Here is an 18,960-nt window from a genome sequence, read left to right on the forward strand (position 1 = left end):
TTTATTTATTTTTGGTTTTTTTGAGACAGGGTTTCTCTGTGTTGCCCTGGCTGTCCTGGGACTTCCTCTGTAGACCAGGCTGGCCTCAACATCAGAGATCGGCCTGCCTTTGCTTCCCGAGTGCTGGGACTAAAGGTGTGAGCCACCACTGCTTTACTGTACCACATTTTCATTATCCATTCATCTGCTGAAGGACATTTAGGTTGTTTCCATTTTTTGGCTATTGTGAATAGAGGAACAATGGCCATGGCTGACCAAAAGTCTGTAGAGCAGAGAGCTGAGTCCTCCGGCAGATGCCAAGGAGTGTGTGTATCTGAGTCATGGCGTGGATTTAGTCTTAGTTCTTTGAGGATTCTCCACACTGGTATCCAGAGTGGCTGCATCGGTTAGACTTCCTGTAATGAAGGAGGGGCCTCCTTTTCTACAACCTCACCAGGATCTCCTGTCTTGTTGAAGTTAGCCATTCTGCATTCTGACTGGAGTGAGAGGCAATCTCAAGTATTTTAATTTACTTTCCCCTATCTTCTAAGAATGCTAAATATTTTTGAGGTAATTATTAGTCATTTTTATTTCCTCTATCGAGAACTCTCTGTTTAGATCCCTAGCCCATTTTTTAATTGGGTCATTTGTTTTCTTGACTCTTTGTTTTTTGAATTTTTTGTGTTCTGAATATTAATCTTCTGTCAGATGCATAGCTGACAGAAATTCTCTCCCATGCTGTGGGTTTCTTCTTCACTTGACTGATTAACAATTCCTTAGCTGTTCAGGAGCTTTTGGTTTTGTGAGTTTACTTGCCGACTGTTTCCCTCATGAATCCCTTGGTGAATGCAGTCCTACTCAGAAAGCCCTTGCCTACACTGGATGTGTTTTCTTCTAGATGTTTTAGTGTTTCAGATTTCAATTGAGATCTTTGATTCTCTTGGATCTAATTTTTGTGCAGCGCAATAGATACATGTCTAATCTGATATTTTTACATGTGGAGATGCAGTTTTCCCAGCCCTGTGCAGAGCCCCTTCTCCGGATCACTGCAGATGGCAGGGTGGGGGTGGGATCTCCTACAGAGCCTCTTCTCCCTAACCAGTTCTTGTGTCAAATGTGGTTTTATTTCTCACTGTTTATTTAGTATGTATGCATGTGAGCATGGATGTGCCATGGCACACATATGGAGGTCAGAGAGCAATTGTAGAAGTTGATTCTCTCTTACCATGTGAGTTCCAGAAACCAAACTCAGGTCATTAGGCCTTAGTTTCTTTCCCTGCTGTGATTCATCTCACTGCCCCCAATAAGTGCTGTTTGTTTGTTTTTAAGATTTATTTTCATTATTTTCAATTATGTGTATGTATATGATTATGTGCACATGAGTATAGATGACCAGAGGCATTGGAGCTGGCATTAAAGGTGACTGTGAGCAGCCTCATTTGGATGCTGGGGACCAAACTCAGGTCCTTAAGAACAGAACATGCTCTTAACTGCTGAACCATCTTTCTAGCCCCTGGTTTGGCTTTTTGAGACAGAGTCTCATGTTGCCTAGGCTGACCTCAAACTCATTGTGTAGCTGAGGATGACCTGGAATACTCCTCCTGTCGCCTCTACCTGACATATGGACATGCATCACCGCTCCCGGGTCTAGGAGTTTTCCTCTCTATCTGGGTCTTCACTGTGATGGCTCTGAACTCTTTAGGGGCATGGTGTATGTAATACTACTTGAAGCAAACAACATGTGAAGCCTAGATCTTTGCTTTGGGGACCACAGAGGCTTTCATGACTGAGAAAGCAGATTAATGCAGTGTATACAGAACAGGGAGTGTTCCAGGAGAGTACTTTTTTCCTATTGTTTTTCCAGCAACCTGTTTCAGATTATTTGCCTATTATTCTAATTTCTTGTTCCCTACAGAGGACCACAACCTGGTGAAAGTTGTGGAGCTGGTGGATGCTGTGTATGGTCCATATAAACCCTACCAGCTAAAGTACAGTGACATGGAGGAGAACAACCTTCTTATACAGATGAGTGCTGTGCCTCTGGTAATGTCTGATAATGCTGCAGTTTATCAAGCATTCTGTGTGCTAGGTGCTTGGCTCTGTATGGCATAGGGGTGGGGTGGGATCAAGTGTATATAAAGGGGAAGAGAGGAGGAAAGGAAGAAGGAAGAAGCCAAATTGGTTGGCTTTAAATGCCTCAGGTACTCTTGCAGTTCAAATATAAAATAAATAAAGCTACCAATGTGCTTCTATTTTCATTTCAGATCACCAGTTAACAGGTAAAGCAAACAAAACAAAACAGAGAAACTTAAATCCTAACTCTGTTTCTTCAACTTGGTGATTCTGTCTCGAGTTGGTCTTTTGCCTTTTGTCTCAAGGGTTTCAGAGCAGGTATGCTGTCAAGGGGTCAAGGCCATCTCTGTGTCAGCTAGTATCTGTTCTTGGGTCATTTTGAGACGTCCAGCATGAGGTGAGCTGCTCTAGAAGCCTTGACTGAACAGTCGTTGAAGTCTGCCGCCTCTGGGACCTGCCTATGAAGCTTGCTCTGCCTCCATTGTGTTCTGACCTGCAGGAGGCGCTTCCCCAGTCGCACCATCCTAGCTAGAGGGGTGGAAGGTGAAGAACCATTTTAATAATCACAGAAAAGGAGGAAAGGAATGAAGAATGTGAGGACAAGATAGCTAAATTTTGGTTGTATTTTTCTGCCAGGAGTTAATTTTTGCTGTCACCAGCCACATAACCTACTCACCATCCATGTTTGCATATGTGTGTTTGTGTGTGTCCAGCTCAGGTTCTTGAACCATTACAGTTAGTAATGGTGGTATTTTGGTTTCTTAGGTGATTTAGCCACAGGTGAGTGGGCTCGCCAGCCATCCCATGTAAATGTTGGTGGGTTCTCTGTGTTATTGGTATCTATATCAGCATTCTCAAGTCTGATGAGGCTTTTGTTTATCTCTATCTACTGCCCAGGAGCACGGGGAAGTGATTGACTGCGTTCAGGAGCTGAGCCACTCTGTGCACAAGCTCTTTGGCCTGGCGTCTGCAGCTGTTGACAGATGTGCTAGGTTCACCAATGGCCTGGGGACCTGTGGATTGCTGACAGCTCTGAAATCCCTCTTTGCCAAGTAAGCTGAGGGAGCTGGGGGCAGGGCTGGTCATCTTGGAGGGTTGTGTCTGTTCCAATTGAGAGTGTGTTCTGTGTTTCCGCTGTGAACTCTTGGGAGACACCTGTCCCTGAGCCCAAGAGGATGTGCTTAAGGGTGCTCAGAGGAACATCATTTGCATAGGTGGAGCACTGGAAGTCAACATGTTCATCCAGTGGGCTAAGACTAAATACATAATTTAAAATGTCAGGTGAGCCGGGCGTGGTGTCCCACACCTTTAATCCCAGCACAGAAGCAGAGGCAGGCAGATGCCTGTGAGTTTGAAGCCAGTAGGATCTATATAGTTCAAGGCCAACCAGGGCTATGTAGAGAGACCCTGTCTCTGAAAAACCAAACCAAGCACATGCGCGCGCGCGCGCACACACACACACACACAAATAATAAAAATTTTAAAGTAAAATGAAAATGTGTTATAAATAGCCTAGAGGTAAAATAAGCTACTTACAGAACATCATCCATTTGAAATGCCCAGAACAGGCAAGTTTGTAGAGAAAACCAGAACAGGTCCCTGCTTGCCTGGGAAAATGTGGAGGAGAAGGAGGTGACTATTAAGGGGTTGGGGGCATCAGAGGCAGAGTGTTTGCATACACGAGGACACTGGGGAACCACCTAGTACCCAAAAAGAAAAAACCAGAAACTTGTCACTGAAAGAAAGGAAAAGAGAACTGGAGAAATGACTCAGTGGTTAAGAGCACTGACTGCTCACAATCTGCTCTTGTAGACCAGGTTGGCCTCGAACCCACAAAGATCCGCCTGCCTCTGCCTCCCAAGTGCTGGGATTAAAGGCATGCGCCACCACCGCCCGGCAATAAATAAAATCTTTTAAAAAAAATAAAGAAAAGAAATAAAAGAAAGGAAAAGAAAAAAGGGACAGTTTAATCACATTTTGTCTGAAGAATAAGGAGGAAGCACGAGGCTGGGTCCTCTGACCACGTAACTGAGGCCTAAGGGTCCTTGGGAGTGGACATCCTCCAGTAATTATGTAATGTTTTTTGGTCAAATCTGCCCCCATTTCTGTTCTCTCCATCTTCCTTCTCTCCCCTACCACTTTCCTTTCCAACCTCATGTCAGGGTCTACTTAGTACTGCCAGTATGCGCATGTGTGTTAGGCACATGGGTAGCCTCTTGGGGACTGCATCTCTGAAGAAAACTGACTCTGAGACTCTCCTTCCCCCAGCAACCATCAGTTGTCAACAGCTCCTCGGCTCAGGGTAGAACTCCATGACTCTTCTCCCACCTGTGCTTGGATTTTGGCAGGCGTGGTCTTGTGTAGGTGTCATACACACAGTCACAGCTTCTGTGAGTTCGTGGGCAGTGGTGCTGTTGTGTCCAGCACATGCTGTTTCTTTGCAGATGTCCAGCACCTCTGGCTCTTACAGTCTTTCCACCTCTCTCTGTGTAACATGACGGGCTGGCTTGTTGGGGTATCTATCCCGCCCGGTACCTCGTAGCCGGCAAATCCCAAGGAAAATCACACAGAGTCTACATTAGGTTATAAACTGATTGGCCCATTAGGTCAAGCTACTTATTAGCTCTTATAATTTATGTTACCCCATTATCCTTATCTATGTTAGCACATGGCTCCGTACCTTTCTCAGCAGGGCAGGTTACATGCTGCCTCTTCAGTGGTCTGCACAGGAATGGTGAGAGAGCTTCCTGTGTCCCAGAAAACTCCCAGTCTCTTTGGTCCACCCCTACTTCCTGTCTGGCTTTCCCGCCTATACTGCCTGCCTGGCCAATCAGCGTTTTATTAAAATATGATTGGCAGAATACAGATAAGTCTCCCGCACCATCTCTGATGACTCCTGGCTCTGGGGTCAGGGTGACATAGCTGTCTCCTTTAGAGCTGAGCACTCCATGTGCACGTTGATTGACTGTGAGCCTCTGTACTGATGTCCATCTACGCACTGACCCGTGGGTGTAAAGATGACAGTTTATACTCTGCCCATCTAGTTGAGTGATAGTATTAGGTTTTCTCTAGAACCTGCAGCATAGCCAACCACAGATTTTTGTCTGTGCAAACAGTACAAGGCAGTGCATGAGTTTCATTTTGTGGATCAGGTCTTAAATCCACTTAGAAAGTACTTGATTGTTCCCATAATGTTCATGCAGCTATTACACTATTGGGCATACCTTTCCCTAGTTACCATACACTAGCAAATTAAAACAAAACAAAACAATAGTGTTAGATATGGATTGTGTCTTTTTTAGTTGTCAGTGGAGTTCCATAGCCTCCTTCAAACAATGTGAATTATTGCCATGGCTTTTGATCACCCTTCAGAACTTATAGTAAGACCCTACTTCTGAAAACACTACATAAATTTGAGACTCAGGACATGGGGAAACCAAGCTGGCTCTGGCTGGAAAACCTTCTGCCTGCTGGATAGCTTTCATGGTGCTGGCCGGGGGCTATGCACATTACCTCGGGCTGTGGGGAGAAACACAGTCTAGTCCTGCCAGCTGTGAACTCGATGAGCTGCACACACAATGTTGCACTCTCCAAGGACCTCCCTGTGCTAACCTGCATTTCCAGACTCCTTTACTGAGCTGAATGCTACTTTGCTTAGCTCTTGTCATTCCAGAAATACCAGACTAGCCCCTGTGAGCCCAATGTTCTTGGCTGTGGCCATCAGCCCCACCCCAGGCAGCCCTGTTGAGACCTTACGGGTTAGAGGTTTGTCCAGATGAACCCATGTGTGTTTCTGGAAAGAGAGAAGCATTAGTAGTGAGTACAGTGTTTCCTTATTACTATTTTTCTTTTAGGTTTGTTTTGTATGCATGGATGTTTTGCCTGCATGCCTGTTTGTGTACCATGTGCTTGTCAGGTATCCCTGGAGGTCCGAAGGCAGCATTGATCCCCTGGAACTGGAGTTACAGATTATTGTGAACTGCCATGTGGGTGCTGGGAACTGAACCCAGGTTTCTACAAGATCATCCAGTGTTCTTAATCACTGAGCCAAGTTTACAGGTGACTCACACCCTGCCTCTTTTCGTTGTTGTTGTTGTTTTGTTTGCTTGTTTGTTTTTGTTTTTTTTTTTTTCCAAGACAGGGTTTCTCTGTATAATGGCCTTAACTGTCCTAGACTCACTTTGTAGACCAGGCTGGCCTTGAATTCACTAAGATCCACCTACTTCTGCCTCCCAAGTGCTGGGATTAAAGATGTGTGCCACCTCATCCCGGCCCCTGACTCATTTTTAAAAACCTCTTCTTGTCCTGCCATCATTAGGATTTTGTGAGTGGAGAGGTTTTCTTTTGAAATCTAAAAACTATTCTCTAAGGTAGTAGAAATAATGCTTCTAGACATAGTTCCCCTCAATATAAAACACACAAAAAGTAAAATATGCTCCCTTCTATCAGCTTTCAGTCCTTTCCACAAAGGTAGCATGTTGGGACACTTTGCTTTTGGTTTTCTGATTCTTCTTTGCAAATAAGTAAGACTTTATCAACTTTTAAAATCTTATCTGTCACCTCGGCTATGAGAATGAGGTCCCAAGCTTTTCAGGCATGTTCTTTCTCTAGCACTTACTCCTCTGAGCACTTACCAGATTGACGTTTCTTCTGTTGTTGTTTTTGTGATTGAAAAATAATTAATATTTATGTTAAAATTTACCATATACCAAAGTATGTGGGGCAGCGCGGTCACTGTCTCTAGAATTTGAATATTACCAATATCACTGAGTTTATAAATGGAGTTGAAGCTAATTTTTTGTTTGCTTGTTTTGTGTTTTTGAGACAGGGTTTCTCTGTGTAAGAACCCTAACTATCTTGGAACTAGCTCTGTAGATCAGGCTGGCCTTGAACTCACAGAGATCCACCTGCCTCTGCCTCCCAAGTGCTGGGAATAAAACCACCGCCCCTCTGGGTTGAAATTAATTTTATCAGGGTTCAAGTGAGTGAGCTCTTATTGTCAGGAGGGAGAAAGTCTTGGGGCAGGGTGGGGAAGATGGGGCAGAATGAATGGCCTGACGTGCACTCTGGCCCTGCACACTAAGTTAGCCCATAATGTGGCTATAGAAAGTTGACTTCACAGTTGTGGCAGGCATGGGGTGCTGGAACTCCATCAACCTGGGCTCAGCCTGGTCCTGGCAACTTAGGATCCAGGATTATGTATGGGTTACTGCTCCTCTCTGAGTTTCAGAGTTTTTGTGTTACGTAAACTGAGGGCAGTGGATATTAAGGAAAAGATTATGACTGATGTTCCTACCAGTGAGTAGCTCTCTGGTGGTGAACACCCGAACCGGAGTATAATATATTGTATAAGTAATGGGATCAAAGCTACACTGTGTTCTGCATGCTGGACTGAAGGACAGTGAAACTCCTGTCCGCTCAGCGGCCCAGGAGCAGCCCGTTCTTGGCGCATTTGTCATCGTTGCTGGCCGCTGACAGTTGCTTAATTCTCACAACTGAAGCAGTTATGTCCTCGAACTTTTCCTGCCCGTTTGTTCTTGAGGCCTCTGCCTGGAAGGTCTTTGTAAAGGGAGTGGAGTGGCTGTGCAGTGTCTGCAGGTTGTGGAGTATCTGTCCCAGGTCAGTTCCTCCACTTAAAGGGAATGGCCGTTCCCTTCGCTACACAACTTCATGATGTTCTGACGTTCTGCTCTGTCGAGGGAGGTTAGGCTTCTTGTGATTCACAGATGTTATAAGGACACCCCCTTACCCCCGTCCTCCCTCTCCCAAGAGCACATGGAGGATATTACATCCTTAAAAGAATGCCTTACCAAAGACCTTTCATTCATGCTTTCGAAGATTGTTTGCTGATTCGTTTATTCATAAGATAATACAGAAGACACCATTAAATCCGTTTTAGAGATGAGAGAACTGAGGTCCGAAGGTACCAAGACACTTGCCTAAAGCCTAGGTGTGCTGAGTGCCAGAGCAGCCCGTGAGGGTCTCCACCTTGAGTCTAACTCTGTTCCCCTTTCCTCCCACTGGGCTTTAGACTTCCTGCCATGACTGGTCTAGATTGCAAAGGTACCCAGAATATCAGCAACTGCATTCCAGTGGGGCTGTGTGTTCTGCAGCCTTTCTAGAACCTATCCCAAGGCAGTGCGTGTGCTCGGATGGGTCATTATTGAGCAGCAGCATCTCACCTTGTGGGTCCCTGGATTCCATTTGTGGCCATCCCCTCCCTCCTCATCCAGAACATCCCTTAAGACGCCCGGTCTTTTATTAAATGGCCTGGAGATGTTTCTGTAGTCAGAGGTTCCTAAGTGTTCTTACTCTGTGACAGAAGCCTTGAAGGACATTTGCAGGGCTGACAGTTGTCCACAGCTGTGGGACTTCAGCCGTCCTTAGAGCTGTTGTTTCCTCCTTCCCTTAGGTATGTGTCTCATTTCACCAATGCTCTCCAGTCGATTCGAAAGAAGTGCAGACTGGATGATATTCCTCCCAACTCCCTTTTCCAGGAAGATTGGACCGCTTTTCAGAACTCTGTCAGGTAATGTGGATGCTGCGGTGTAAGTATGTGCCAAATGGAGCAAGCAAGCTTGGCCATGAAATGCTCTATAAAATATGTGCGTGTATGAGGTGCTCCTTTGTTCTCTCTCAGTGCCTTTGTTTGTTTGTTTTGAGATAGGGTCCCTTTGTGTAGCCCTGGCTGGTCTGGAACTTACTATGTAGATCAGGCTTTGGCCTGCCTCTGCCTCCCAAGTGCCACTGCCTCAAAGGTGTATGTGATCCTGGCTCAGTGGCTTTTAAAAAAACTAATAGCTAAATTTAAACAACCAATAAATAAAAAAAAACCACAACTGCCCACAACAAAATACAAAAAAGGTCTCTATAATTTGTAAAATATTTGCTTATTTTTAAAAAATATTTATTTATTTTTAATTTATGCGTAATTAGTGTTTTGCCTGCATCTATTTCTGTGCACTATCTGCATGCAGTAACAGAGGAGGCCAGAAGGGGGCATCAAATCCACTGGAACCAGAGTTGGGATAACCACCACATGGGTACTGGAAACTGAACTTTTCTCCTCTGCAAGAACAAGGCCTTTTAATCTCTGAATCATCTCTCTAGTCCCTGTGAAATATTTTTAAAAATTCTTTGCAAATGCCTTGTCTTCTTTAATGACAAACTTTTACATTTGGTATGAGACCTCTTTCCTTGTAGCCTGTGTTTTTTTTTTTTTTTGTTTTTGTTTGTTTTGTTTTTGGTTTTTCCCCAAAACTAAAGTGTACAGCTCTATTTTGGAGAGTACAGCTGAGCTGCTCTATCCTGTTTTGGGTCTAAAAACCACAGCACTTCATCGTACGAGAATGCCTTTGGAAAGGATCCTTCAGGAGTTGAGTAGCAGGCATTGAACTAACCCTCTCATGTTGTTCACAGCTACACTCTGAAGAGCTGATGTGACTTTTGGGCCATTAGGTAGACATCCCTGTGCTTAGGGAGTGTCATCAGCAGTGTGCTGGGAAGGTTTGGCCCTGGTGTGTTCAGCTGAAAAGTCTCTGACTCACAGACACCCTTACCATCATAGCATTTAAAAGAATTTTGGAGGGGGCTGGAGAGATGGCTCAGAGGTTAAGAGCACTGACTGCTCTTCCAGAGGACCCGGGTTCAATTCCCAGCACCCACATGGCAGATTGCAGCTGTCTGAAGATCCAGTAACAGGGGATCTGACACCTTCACACCAATGCACATAAAATAAAGTTAAATAAACCATAAAAATATTTTTTTTTTTTTTTTTAAAAAAGAATTTTGGACACGTCGCCAGCAAGTCAAACAAATCACAACCCAGATCTCTGGAATTGCCTACAAAATCTGAGGCTGTGGCACAGTGGTCTACATTGTCACAGAGGCAATGGGGCTGGCGACTGAAGTCGCCGACTGCTGTGTTCAGAAAAACTGTTTTTTAAGGATTGTGTTCCAGAGGAAGCTGTTCTTCAGCTGACCCACTTCATCTGGTTACGCGTCTTGCCTGACCCCTGGCTTGGGTGTGTCACATGGCAACATCATGGTACATGCTGTGAATGCAGAACTCAGTCAGCCACTGAAGGTGGCCAGGGTGAACCAGGACTACTACAGATCATCTTGGGTTACCATCTTATGGCCTCTGCTCTGTTTATGTTTATGGACGGGGATGTTTGGGGTGCTGACTGCATCTGTTCCCCCGTGGGGTCTTGGCACAGCAGGAGTGTTCTGCACGAGACTGCTCTGGTGCTCCTGAGCGAGTGGAATATTTTACTTTCTCATAAACCTTTCTCGTGATGGAATGCCCAGATACCCTGGTGATGACAGGCACTTTTGGAGAGAGTTAAAAGTTAACTAGGCTGGGGATGTTTTCAATCTTTGAGTTTGTCCCAACATTATGAGTTTGCTATGGAAGGACCAGTAACCAGAATCTGAGGGCTGGCATGGTATTACTTCAAAATGAAAAGATTATGAAATGCAGATGTGGCAGTCACTCTGTCTTATCTCTGAGAAGCAAATGGATGGATCAGCATCTGCGTTTCATGTGTGAGAGGGAGACAGTTTTCTATGCAAATAATAGCTGTCTAGTAAGTATTGAGTAATACATCACTTTCAAATTTTAAGTACTGAGAACTTCCAGCCAATTTTCTTAAAGTTAAAACCCAGTAGTTTGGAACCATAAAGCTGTTTGAGGCAGCATTGGGTAGAGTTGTGATTCATAGCAGAGGTGCTAGTAACAGGGAGCACATCAGGAGGGCCCTGCCCTTGCCTCTGACATTCATTCTGTTTGATGAAACATTTCAGGGAGGCAGTGACGGGTTTACGCTTTTCTGGGAACCGAGTGCCATCAGAAGGAGCAAATAGTTGGGGATTTTATGAATGAGACTGTTTGTCCTGTAAGCGCTGGCATGTCCGGTAGCCCTGGAGCTCAAGTGCTTTCTGCTCTGTTTAGGATCATAGCCACCTGTGGAGAGCTCTTGCGCCAGTGTGGGGACTTCGAGCAGCAGCTCGCAAACAGGTAGGAGGGGGCATCCTTGATCTTCTTGCCCTTCATTCCATGGGGTTCTTGGTGGGTGGTATTTGATCCAGTACAGGGACAGAATCTGAAAGCCACAGGGCTGGAGGACAAGGTGTCATTACTGTCATCATTAAACATTTATTGAACACCTAAAAGGGCAAGGCTTATCCTAGTTGGCAATAGTCACATAAATCTGCTCAGATATGGAGGCACCAGTCCAGAGGAGGAAGTAGTACACATTGTTTTCCAATTATGTGTGGGTTAGGCTTCTACTTATAGTCAGTTATTGAGCTCGAAATAAATTTCCTCATAGAGACCATGTTACAAGTGGTGACTAAGGCCCCCAGACAAGCACAGAGGATTGAAATTAACACAGGTAGCCTGCAGTCCAGGTTCTGGGGTAGAAATATAGGCTTGAAGGGGTGAGAATCAAAGGAGAATTTTGGAGTATACTCTAAGAAAAATCCATATTATCCTCCTGTTTCTCCTCTTGTATTGTGATCCAGCATTGCCCCATCCAGACATTTCCCTACCAAGCTTCCCAGCTTCCTTGTTCCTTTATTCTGTGGGAGTTAAGCCTGGTGTGGGGGGGGTGGTTGTTGTTTAACTGTTATTTAATGAATGTGTGTGTGTATTGTTTAGAAAAGTCCTTACGATATAGTCCAAGCTGTCCTGAAACTCACTGTATAGACCGACTGACCTTGAACTCAGAGATCCATTTGCCTCTACTTCCCAAGTTCTGGGCTTGGTATTAAAGTCACGCACCACCATACCTAGCTGAGAGAGGCGTTAATTTTAACTCTGTTGTCATCAGAATGTATAAGTATTGTTCCCACACTTCTGTTTGTCTGTCTTTACCCTGGCATTGCTCTGAATATGTGTTAGACATCACTCCTCTTCAGGACATGGTAACTTTCCTTACTCTTTTGCCTTCCAAAAGGTCAGGACGGCCTTGGTTAGGAGGGTGAGTGAGGATTGGTGGCTATGGGGATGAACTTATGCTGCAGGTTGCAGCCGAGAGAGAAGCTAAAAGGCTCGCTCTGCTTCAGTGAGAGATCACACAGCCTCTGAAAGAGGTGATGTCATCCTGGAAGCTCTGAGCCTGGGGACAGTCACCATCTGTGTTCCCATCTGGGGCACTGCTTGGTGTGTGTGGCCGCCCTGTAAAGCTTATCTTATCTCCCATCTGTCTCACCTTAGAACCCAGACTCCAGCAGAGCCACTCCCCAGGAGCGGGCATGCGGCAAGGCAGAGCAGGCACTGGTGTCATTGACTGTCACTCTTAAGGTCTCTTTGCAAAGGGTTGTGGGTTGTGTAAAACAGAACTGGGTAACACTTCTTTCTTGGGTGACTTGGGTGAGATACAGGGGGATTGCTGTGACTTCTCCGTATCTTCCTGGTGCTCACCACTTTCCTTTAGAACACAGGAGCAGACATCCCTGACATATGATGCTTCTGTTTATGATGCTTTGGCTACACCATTTTCAGGAGAAAAATGTGTTTCAAATTTTGGTCTTTTCTAGACTAGCACTGTTTGGGACATGATCCTTTCTTACAATGCAGGGCAGTGTCTGCCACCCTACAGCTCTCTGTCTCTAGTGTTGGTAAGCTAGGAGTCTAGGAAGTTGAGGACTTTAGGATATTTTTAACTTATGAGGATTATTGGATCTCAGTCTGATTGTAAGTCTAGGAGTATCTGCATTTTTTTTTTAACCAACTTCTTGTGGCTGGAAGAGTATCTGCATTTTTAAGGTCCTTGTAGGGTAGTTCAAATGAACAGTTGGGTTTTAGGAATTCAGTGTAAATGTACAGGCTTCCAGAGCTAAGAGAGAAATAGCTTGTCTTGAAGGGAAATGAGTTGAGGAAATAGGTGAAATTATAACCTTCCTTTCAGGTGTGCACTTGCTGTGTTCTTCAGGCACATTGGCACATGTGGCCTCCATTAGTCTCTGGACTTGAGAATTAAGACTGTTCACCTCTTCAGTATTCCCAGCTGAGCCGTAGGGGCCACTACAGTGAGGGGAAATTAAGTCCTCATTTCTCTAGGCTCAAGTCATCGCTAGTGACGAGCATCTAGTGATGTCTGTATGGAGATGAGGCAAAGAGCAGTCTTTACTAGTGTCGAGCATCTAGTGATGTCTGTGTGGAGATGAAACAAAGAGCTGTCATCAGTAGTGATGAGCATCTAGTGATGTCTCTATGGAGATGAAGCAAAGAGCTGTCATCAGTAGTGATGAGCATCTAGTGATGTCTGTATGGAGATGAGGCAAAGAGCTGTCATCCGTAGTGACAAGCATCTAGTGATGTCTGTGTGGAGATGAGGCAAAGAGCAGTCATCAGTAGTGATGAGCATCTAGTGATGTCTGTGTGGAGATGAGGCGAAGAGCAGATGCCATTAGTTCTCTGAAGTTGAAATTATGCTTATGGACACTTTAAACTATAGTCTTTGCTACAGAAAACATTTCTAGCATGCCTTGTTTTCTTTGCCTTTCATGGCAAGCTAATCCAGGGAGGCCAGATTCCCATGGGCTACCTGAGATGGAAATATATAATACTGTAATTCCAAGGAAGAGAGGAGGGCTCACCCCGAAGGCAGTGATGAAAGCTTCTGGTTACACACATATAGCTGCGGATACCTCACACACAGCTGTTGGACCCCTGTCATGTGCCAGGCATTGTGCTGGGTGAGAGGGTTGGACAATGAAGCCACTTTATTCTGTTGTTACTATTTTGTAGGAGATGTGAGGAAAACCTCTGGTAGGTGCAAGCAGAGGCAAGAGGTTGCCAGCAGCGAAGGCCCAGTACTTGGGGATTTCCTGAGGTACACACTCAGGAGGGAGAGCGTTTCAGAGTGAGCCTGTAAGGCAGGTGTGTGAGTGCAGAGAGACAGTGTGAGGCTGTGAGGGATCGGCTTCTGCATGTTGTCGTTTTATCCTGGAGATTTGAGGTTGCTTCTGGAAAAAAGACAAGATCAGACTTGCCCTTTGGAAAGACTGCTCTGTTAGCTGGATGGATTAGGTGGCGCGAAGAAGAGAAGGGGTAGGGAAGCAGAGTCCTTCTTCAATCCAGACCTGTTAGGGACATCGAAGGGAGGTGGTCAGGGTTAGGCCACAGTTTTCCAGACAGACAAAGGAGGCAACCAAATTGCTGGTGGGCTTAAGAAATGGGGACAACAGCTTGAGCCCCAGGGAGGAGGTGGGGAGCAGCTTGAGTGTGCACGGTTTCTGAGGAAGCCCCTGTCTGCAGTGTTCAGAGGCGTGGGGGACTGCCGTACTCTTTGTTTCTTTTCTTTCCTTTTTATTTTTAAGACAGGGTCTCACTGTATATCCCTGGCTGACCTAGAACTCACAGAGACCCACCAATGTCTGCCATTAGTTGCTGGGATAGAAGGCATATGTTGGCATGCCTGCTTTTGTTTTATTTTCTTGAGATAGGGTATAGGCTTGCTTCAAACTTGTAATTCTCCTGCCTCAACCTCTTGAGTACTGGAATTTCAGGTATATGCTACCCTGCCCAGCTCAGGGGCCTGTTTTTTAATAAATAAGTGTAGTCTAAAACTTGGCATGTCCAAAACAATTGCTTTCATAAGAAATATTTGAAAGGGGGGGGCAGGTCAGGAAATTAGCTGCATTTGGGGTTGTCACGGTGCCTTTTCTTTTCCCACAATTCTGTGCTCATTCAACTATGGTGGCCGAAAGGAAAGCATGGTTTCCTACGCCAGTCTTTGTTGGTAAAGACTCAATTCCACAGAAGTACCACAGGTGGATTATCATGGAGACGCTCCCTGAGACATCTTTCTTTCTTGAAGATCTGGAAAGTGCAGCTTCTCTCTATAGGTCTCTCAGGAGCATCCAAACCACATAACTAAACTTTGTGGTGTGTCAATGAATACCAACATTGTAGTCCGGTGTATGGGGAAGGTATGCAGTTAGCCAGTGGCTCCTGCAGGTATTTGGCTCTTCCACTTCATGATGCCCATGGAGTGAGGAAGTGAACAGTGTCCCAGATGGCAGCAAGCTAAGCACTCCCCATGAGCAGGCTCTCTGTCATAGCAATAAGATCGTATCTTCTGGTGGCCTGAGTGTTAAATCGGATTAAAGTTGATTTTTAGTGTTAACCCTGGCTTTTTTTTCTGCACCCGAGGCCAAGCTCATTCTTAAATGAAGAAGGGTGTCTTCATTTCTTTATAAAGCAGACCTTAATTCTGTCTACTTCATGAGGGTGTTCGACATTTAGGAAGAGCCGTTGGAGTGCTCTGACGGAAGCTCGGTACAGCCAGCTCAGGGCACAATGCTTACCACTTTCTTTTCAGGATCCTGTCCACAGCGGGGAAGTATTTGTCTGACTCCTACAGCCCTCGGAGCTTGGCAGGTTTTCAAGACAGCATCTTGACAGACAAGAAGAGCCCTGCCAAGAACCCATGGCAGGAATATAATTACCTCCAGAAAGATAACCCTGCTGAATATGCCAGTTTAATGGAAATACTTTATACCCTCAAGGTATGAGATCAGAGCAGCAGCATTCTCACAAACGAGACCTTTCCTTGTCACTCACTGTGCCAGGTTTTCTGGCTCCGTTTGCAGGCCCTCCCTTCACCTCTCTGTCTCCTGTGTGTGAGGTTTTAGGGAGCTAGTAACGGCTACTAGGGTGGAACTTGCTAAGATAAAGCTGTCGGAGTTGGGTGGATGGGTCTTTTTATGGATGAAAGCCAGGCTTGAGGATTGTTGCTCAGTTCAGAGATGAACTTGTCCATGAGACTATGGCAGTGGGAGCCCCTGGTCCCACTGGTAGTGACAGTACCCTGTCCTGAGTGGCAGCCAGAGGCTCAGATGTGTACTGTCTGCAGTTAGAGTAGACGTGGAAAGAGGAGCATTTTGGGGGTAGGTCTGGCTAGTCTTCGAAGCCTTAGTCTGTCTGCAGGAAGCTGACCTTGGCTTTGAGCTTTAGGCCCCTTGGTTCCAGTGACAAAAGGGCTTCCCAGCAAATGGAGTGAGTCATCTAGCTCTAGGCATGCCCCACAGGGTTGTAAGAGGACCTAGGGCATGCGGTCAGAACACTCCTCCTCGAGAGATGTATTCTTATGCCACCAGATGCAGTCTGCGACTCTCCTGATGGGTGCAGTGCTCGGGGTGAATTGTACACTGAGGCCCTGCTGTTGTTCCCCCAGTCTCCCCATCTCTCCACCTTGGCCCATCACTGACTGCTTTTGAGCTTGACAAACACACTTCTTAAAGCAATTCTGTAAGCTCATTCATCCATGCTTCTGAGATTAAGTTAAACCAACTCTGTTTATCTTTATTGCTAATCTGATTTATGTCTGTTGTAATCGGTCCATTTATAATCACAAGAACTAAGGTTACATTTTCCATCCCTGTATTTTCTCAAGCTGTATGGATTCCCAGACTCACACAGGTTGTTCATACTCTGGCTTTCAGTCAAGGGTAACTGACCTGACCTCCCTGGGAATCAAAAGTTTTGCCCATCACCCTTCCTTATATGTGAGGCCATGACCTCTCCTGCTCCTCCTTAGTCTCCAAGGGACGGTCACAAGTTAGGTTTTACTAAACTGTAAAAACATAAACTCATATTGGGACAAATGCATCAGAGTCACCTGGGAAGTCAATCCTCACGAGTTTGGTATTTTGGAGCTTGTGAGTCTTCCAGTCAGCCTTTTTGCGGGTAGGGGGGCATGGTCAGGTTTGGGGACCACTGTTTTAGAAGCCGTTCACTATGCCCCACTCAGTTACTCTTCAACATTTCTGACCAGCTGATGACCTCGTTTGGGGGCTTAACTGTCTTTGCCTTTTCCTGTCTCAGGAGAAGGGGTCCAGTAATCACAACCTGCTGTCTGTATCCCGCACAGCCCTGACCCGGCTGAACCAGCAGGCCCACCAACTGGCTTTCGACTCGGTCTTCCTGCGCATCAAACAGCAGCTGCTGCTCGTTCCCAGGATGGACGTGAGTTCCCCACTGACTGCAGTGTCTGTGCTCCCAGGTCGTGCATATGCTCAGCCTGTGCCAGGATCTCCTCCCTCCCTGCAGTGAGGTGCAGGAGCGAACAGGTGCTGTTGAGGATGGCAGAGTTACTTTGTCATTTCAGTCTTCTTGGCATGAGCTCCTCATATAAATTACAGTTACTCAGACACTATATTGAGAGACCATTTCATGTGATGACAGTGGTGATGATGATGATGATGATGGTGGTTGTCATTATTTGAGACAGGGTCTCACCATGGAGCTCAGGCTGGCCTGAAACTCAACCTCCTTCTGCCTCAGCCTCCAAGTGTTGTGACTGCATGTGTACGCTGTCACGCCAACTTTGTAAAGAATGTCAGTATTGCTTGTCTGCCTTTCCCGCTGGCAGGCCTTTTCTGCCCTCTCAGGAGTAAGGGAGGTTGTGTGCTGCTGTGACGTGCTGGTCAAGAGCTCCTGCCTTCTGATGTTGGATGGTCCTGCCAGGGGAGCAGTTCTGGCTCTTGGGCAGGAGAATGCCTTATCTGCCTCCATCCTGTTTCTGCCTTTTTTGCTTGCTCACTGGCTCTGTTGCCCTGACTGACCTTGAAGCTATGACTCTTCTCCTTAGTTGGGTGGTACTGGGTTGGCAGGACACACATCCAGCTCTGAGCTGCTTCTTTCTTTCCTCGAAACGGCCTGTGTGCCTGTTTCAGAGATGCCTCACTGCCTCATGCCCTCTTTCCCTTCTTTGCTTGTCCCAGTTGCTTTAGGAGGAGCTGCCCAGTAGTCACATCTCTCTACTTGTCCTGTCTCTCCCTAGTTCAGATCCCATTGCTTTCCTTTGGGTTACTAGGCAGGATAGGACCCTGGTCAGTTGTCTCTCCAGCATCCCCTCCACCCCCCCAGTCTGTCCAGTCTATCTTTTGTGGGAGATAGTTGTTTGGGAAAGCACCAGTTATATCTGTACACAGATTCTTTCAGGAAGCAGCAAGAACTTGCATGGCATAGTTACAAGGCTGTGGCTCTCTGCTGCCCTCTAGAAATTGCGTGAAGAGCCCCTGTATAGCCTTGGTCAAGTCTCAGCCCCTCTGTGGGTCTAAAAATCTCTGTCCATAAAATGACTCTGTTTAACTGCATGGTTTTGATTCCACCTGGGACTCTGATTTCACTCTGAGATTTGGGGGAGTTTGAGCTTCCAGCACTGAGGGCCACTGCAGGGAGCAGCAGCAGAGAGGCTGTGGAGGCCAGGTGCTCAGGGCCTGCTTCCTCAGCCTTCTGTGAGCTATGTGAACACAGGATTACCGTCCTATGGATAGTGTAGGTCAGATTTGAGCACAGCATCACCACAGAGTGGATGTGTAGTAAATGATAGTTTTCTTCCTTTCTGTGAGTCTGTATTTTGGTATATATTATAAATATATATGTGTAATACATACATCTGATATATATCAGAAAACATATACACATGTATATATATAGTAAAATAAAAATATATATTTAGTTTATATATATATATTTGAAATTTACTTTTATTTTATGTGTATAAATGTGTTTATGTGCAAGCACCATGAGTGTGCATTGCCCACAGAGGTCAGAAGATGGCACTGGATTCCATAGAACTGGAGTTACAGATGGTTTGAGTCATCATTTGGGTGCTGGGAACTGAACCTGAGTCCTCTGCAAGAGTAGCAAGTGCTCTTGACTGCTGAGACATCTCTCCAGGGACACCCCCCTCCCACTTGTTTTTTGAGATAAAGTTGCCAAAGCTAATCACACACTCAAGAGCCTCCTGTCAGCCTCCTAAAGCTGGGTTACAGGCATGCACCTCCCCTTAGCTGTGCTTCTCATTTCCTAAGAGAAAGTCTTTAAAATAAAGCCATAGGCATATTCATTTTCAGAAACACTTAATACTGGAAGATGCAGAGTGAAAAGTA

At 45.7% G+C, this 18,960-nt stretch overlaps 1 protein-coding gene across 2 annotated transcripts in view; it reads left to right on the plus strand.

Annotated features, from left to right (window-relative positions):
* Positions 1-18,960, plus strand: part of Cog7 (component of oligomeric golgi complex 7) — a 70,900-nt gene that overhangs the window by 37,174 nt on the left and 14,766 nt on the right. For both annotated transcript variants that reach the window (XM_087908493.1, XM_087908494.1), the window contains exons 8-13: positions 1,895-2,022; positions 2,950-3,104; positions 8,465-8,581; positions 11,006-11,071; positions 15,384-15,570; positions 16,889-17,029. In XM_087908493.1, coding sequence (XP_087764619.1) covers positions 1,895-2,022; positions 2,950-3,104; positions 8,465-8,581; positions 11,006-11,071; positions 15,384-15,570; positions 16,889-17,029 — 794 coding nt within the window. The remainder of the gene's footprint in view (positions 1-1,894; positions 2,023-2,949; positions 3,105-8,464; positions 8,582-11,005; positions 11,072-15,383; positions 15,571-16,888; positions 17,030-18,960) is intronic.

This window comes from Myodes glareolus, chromosome 7 (assembly GCF_982192425.1).
Source record: "Myodes glareolus chromosome 7, mMyoGla1.1, whole genome shotgun sequence".
NCBI lineage: Eukaryota > Metazoa > Chordata > Mammalia > Rodentia > Cricetidae > Myodes > Myodes glareolus.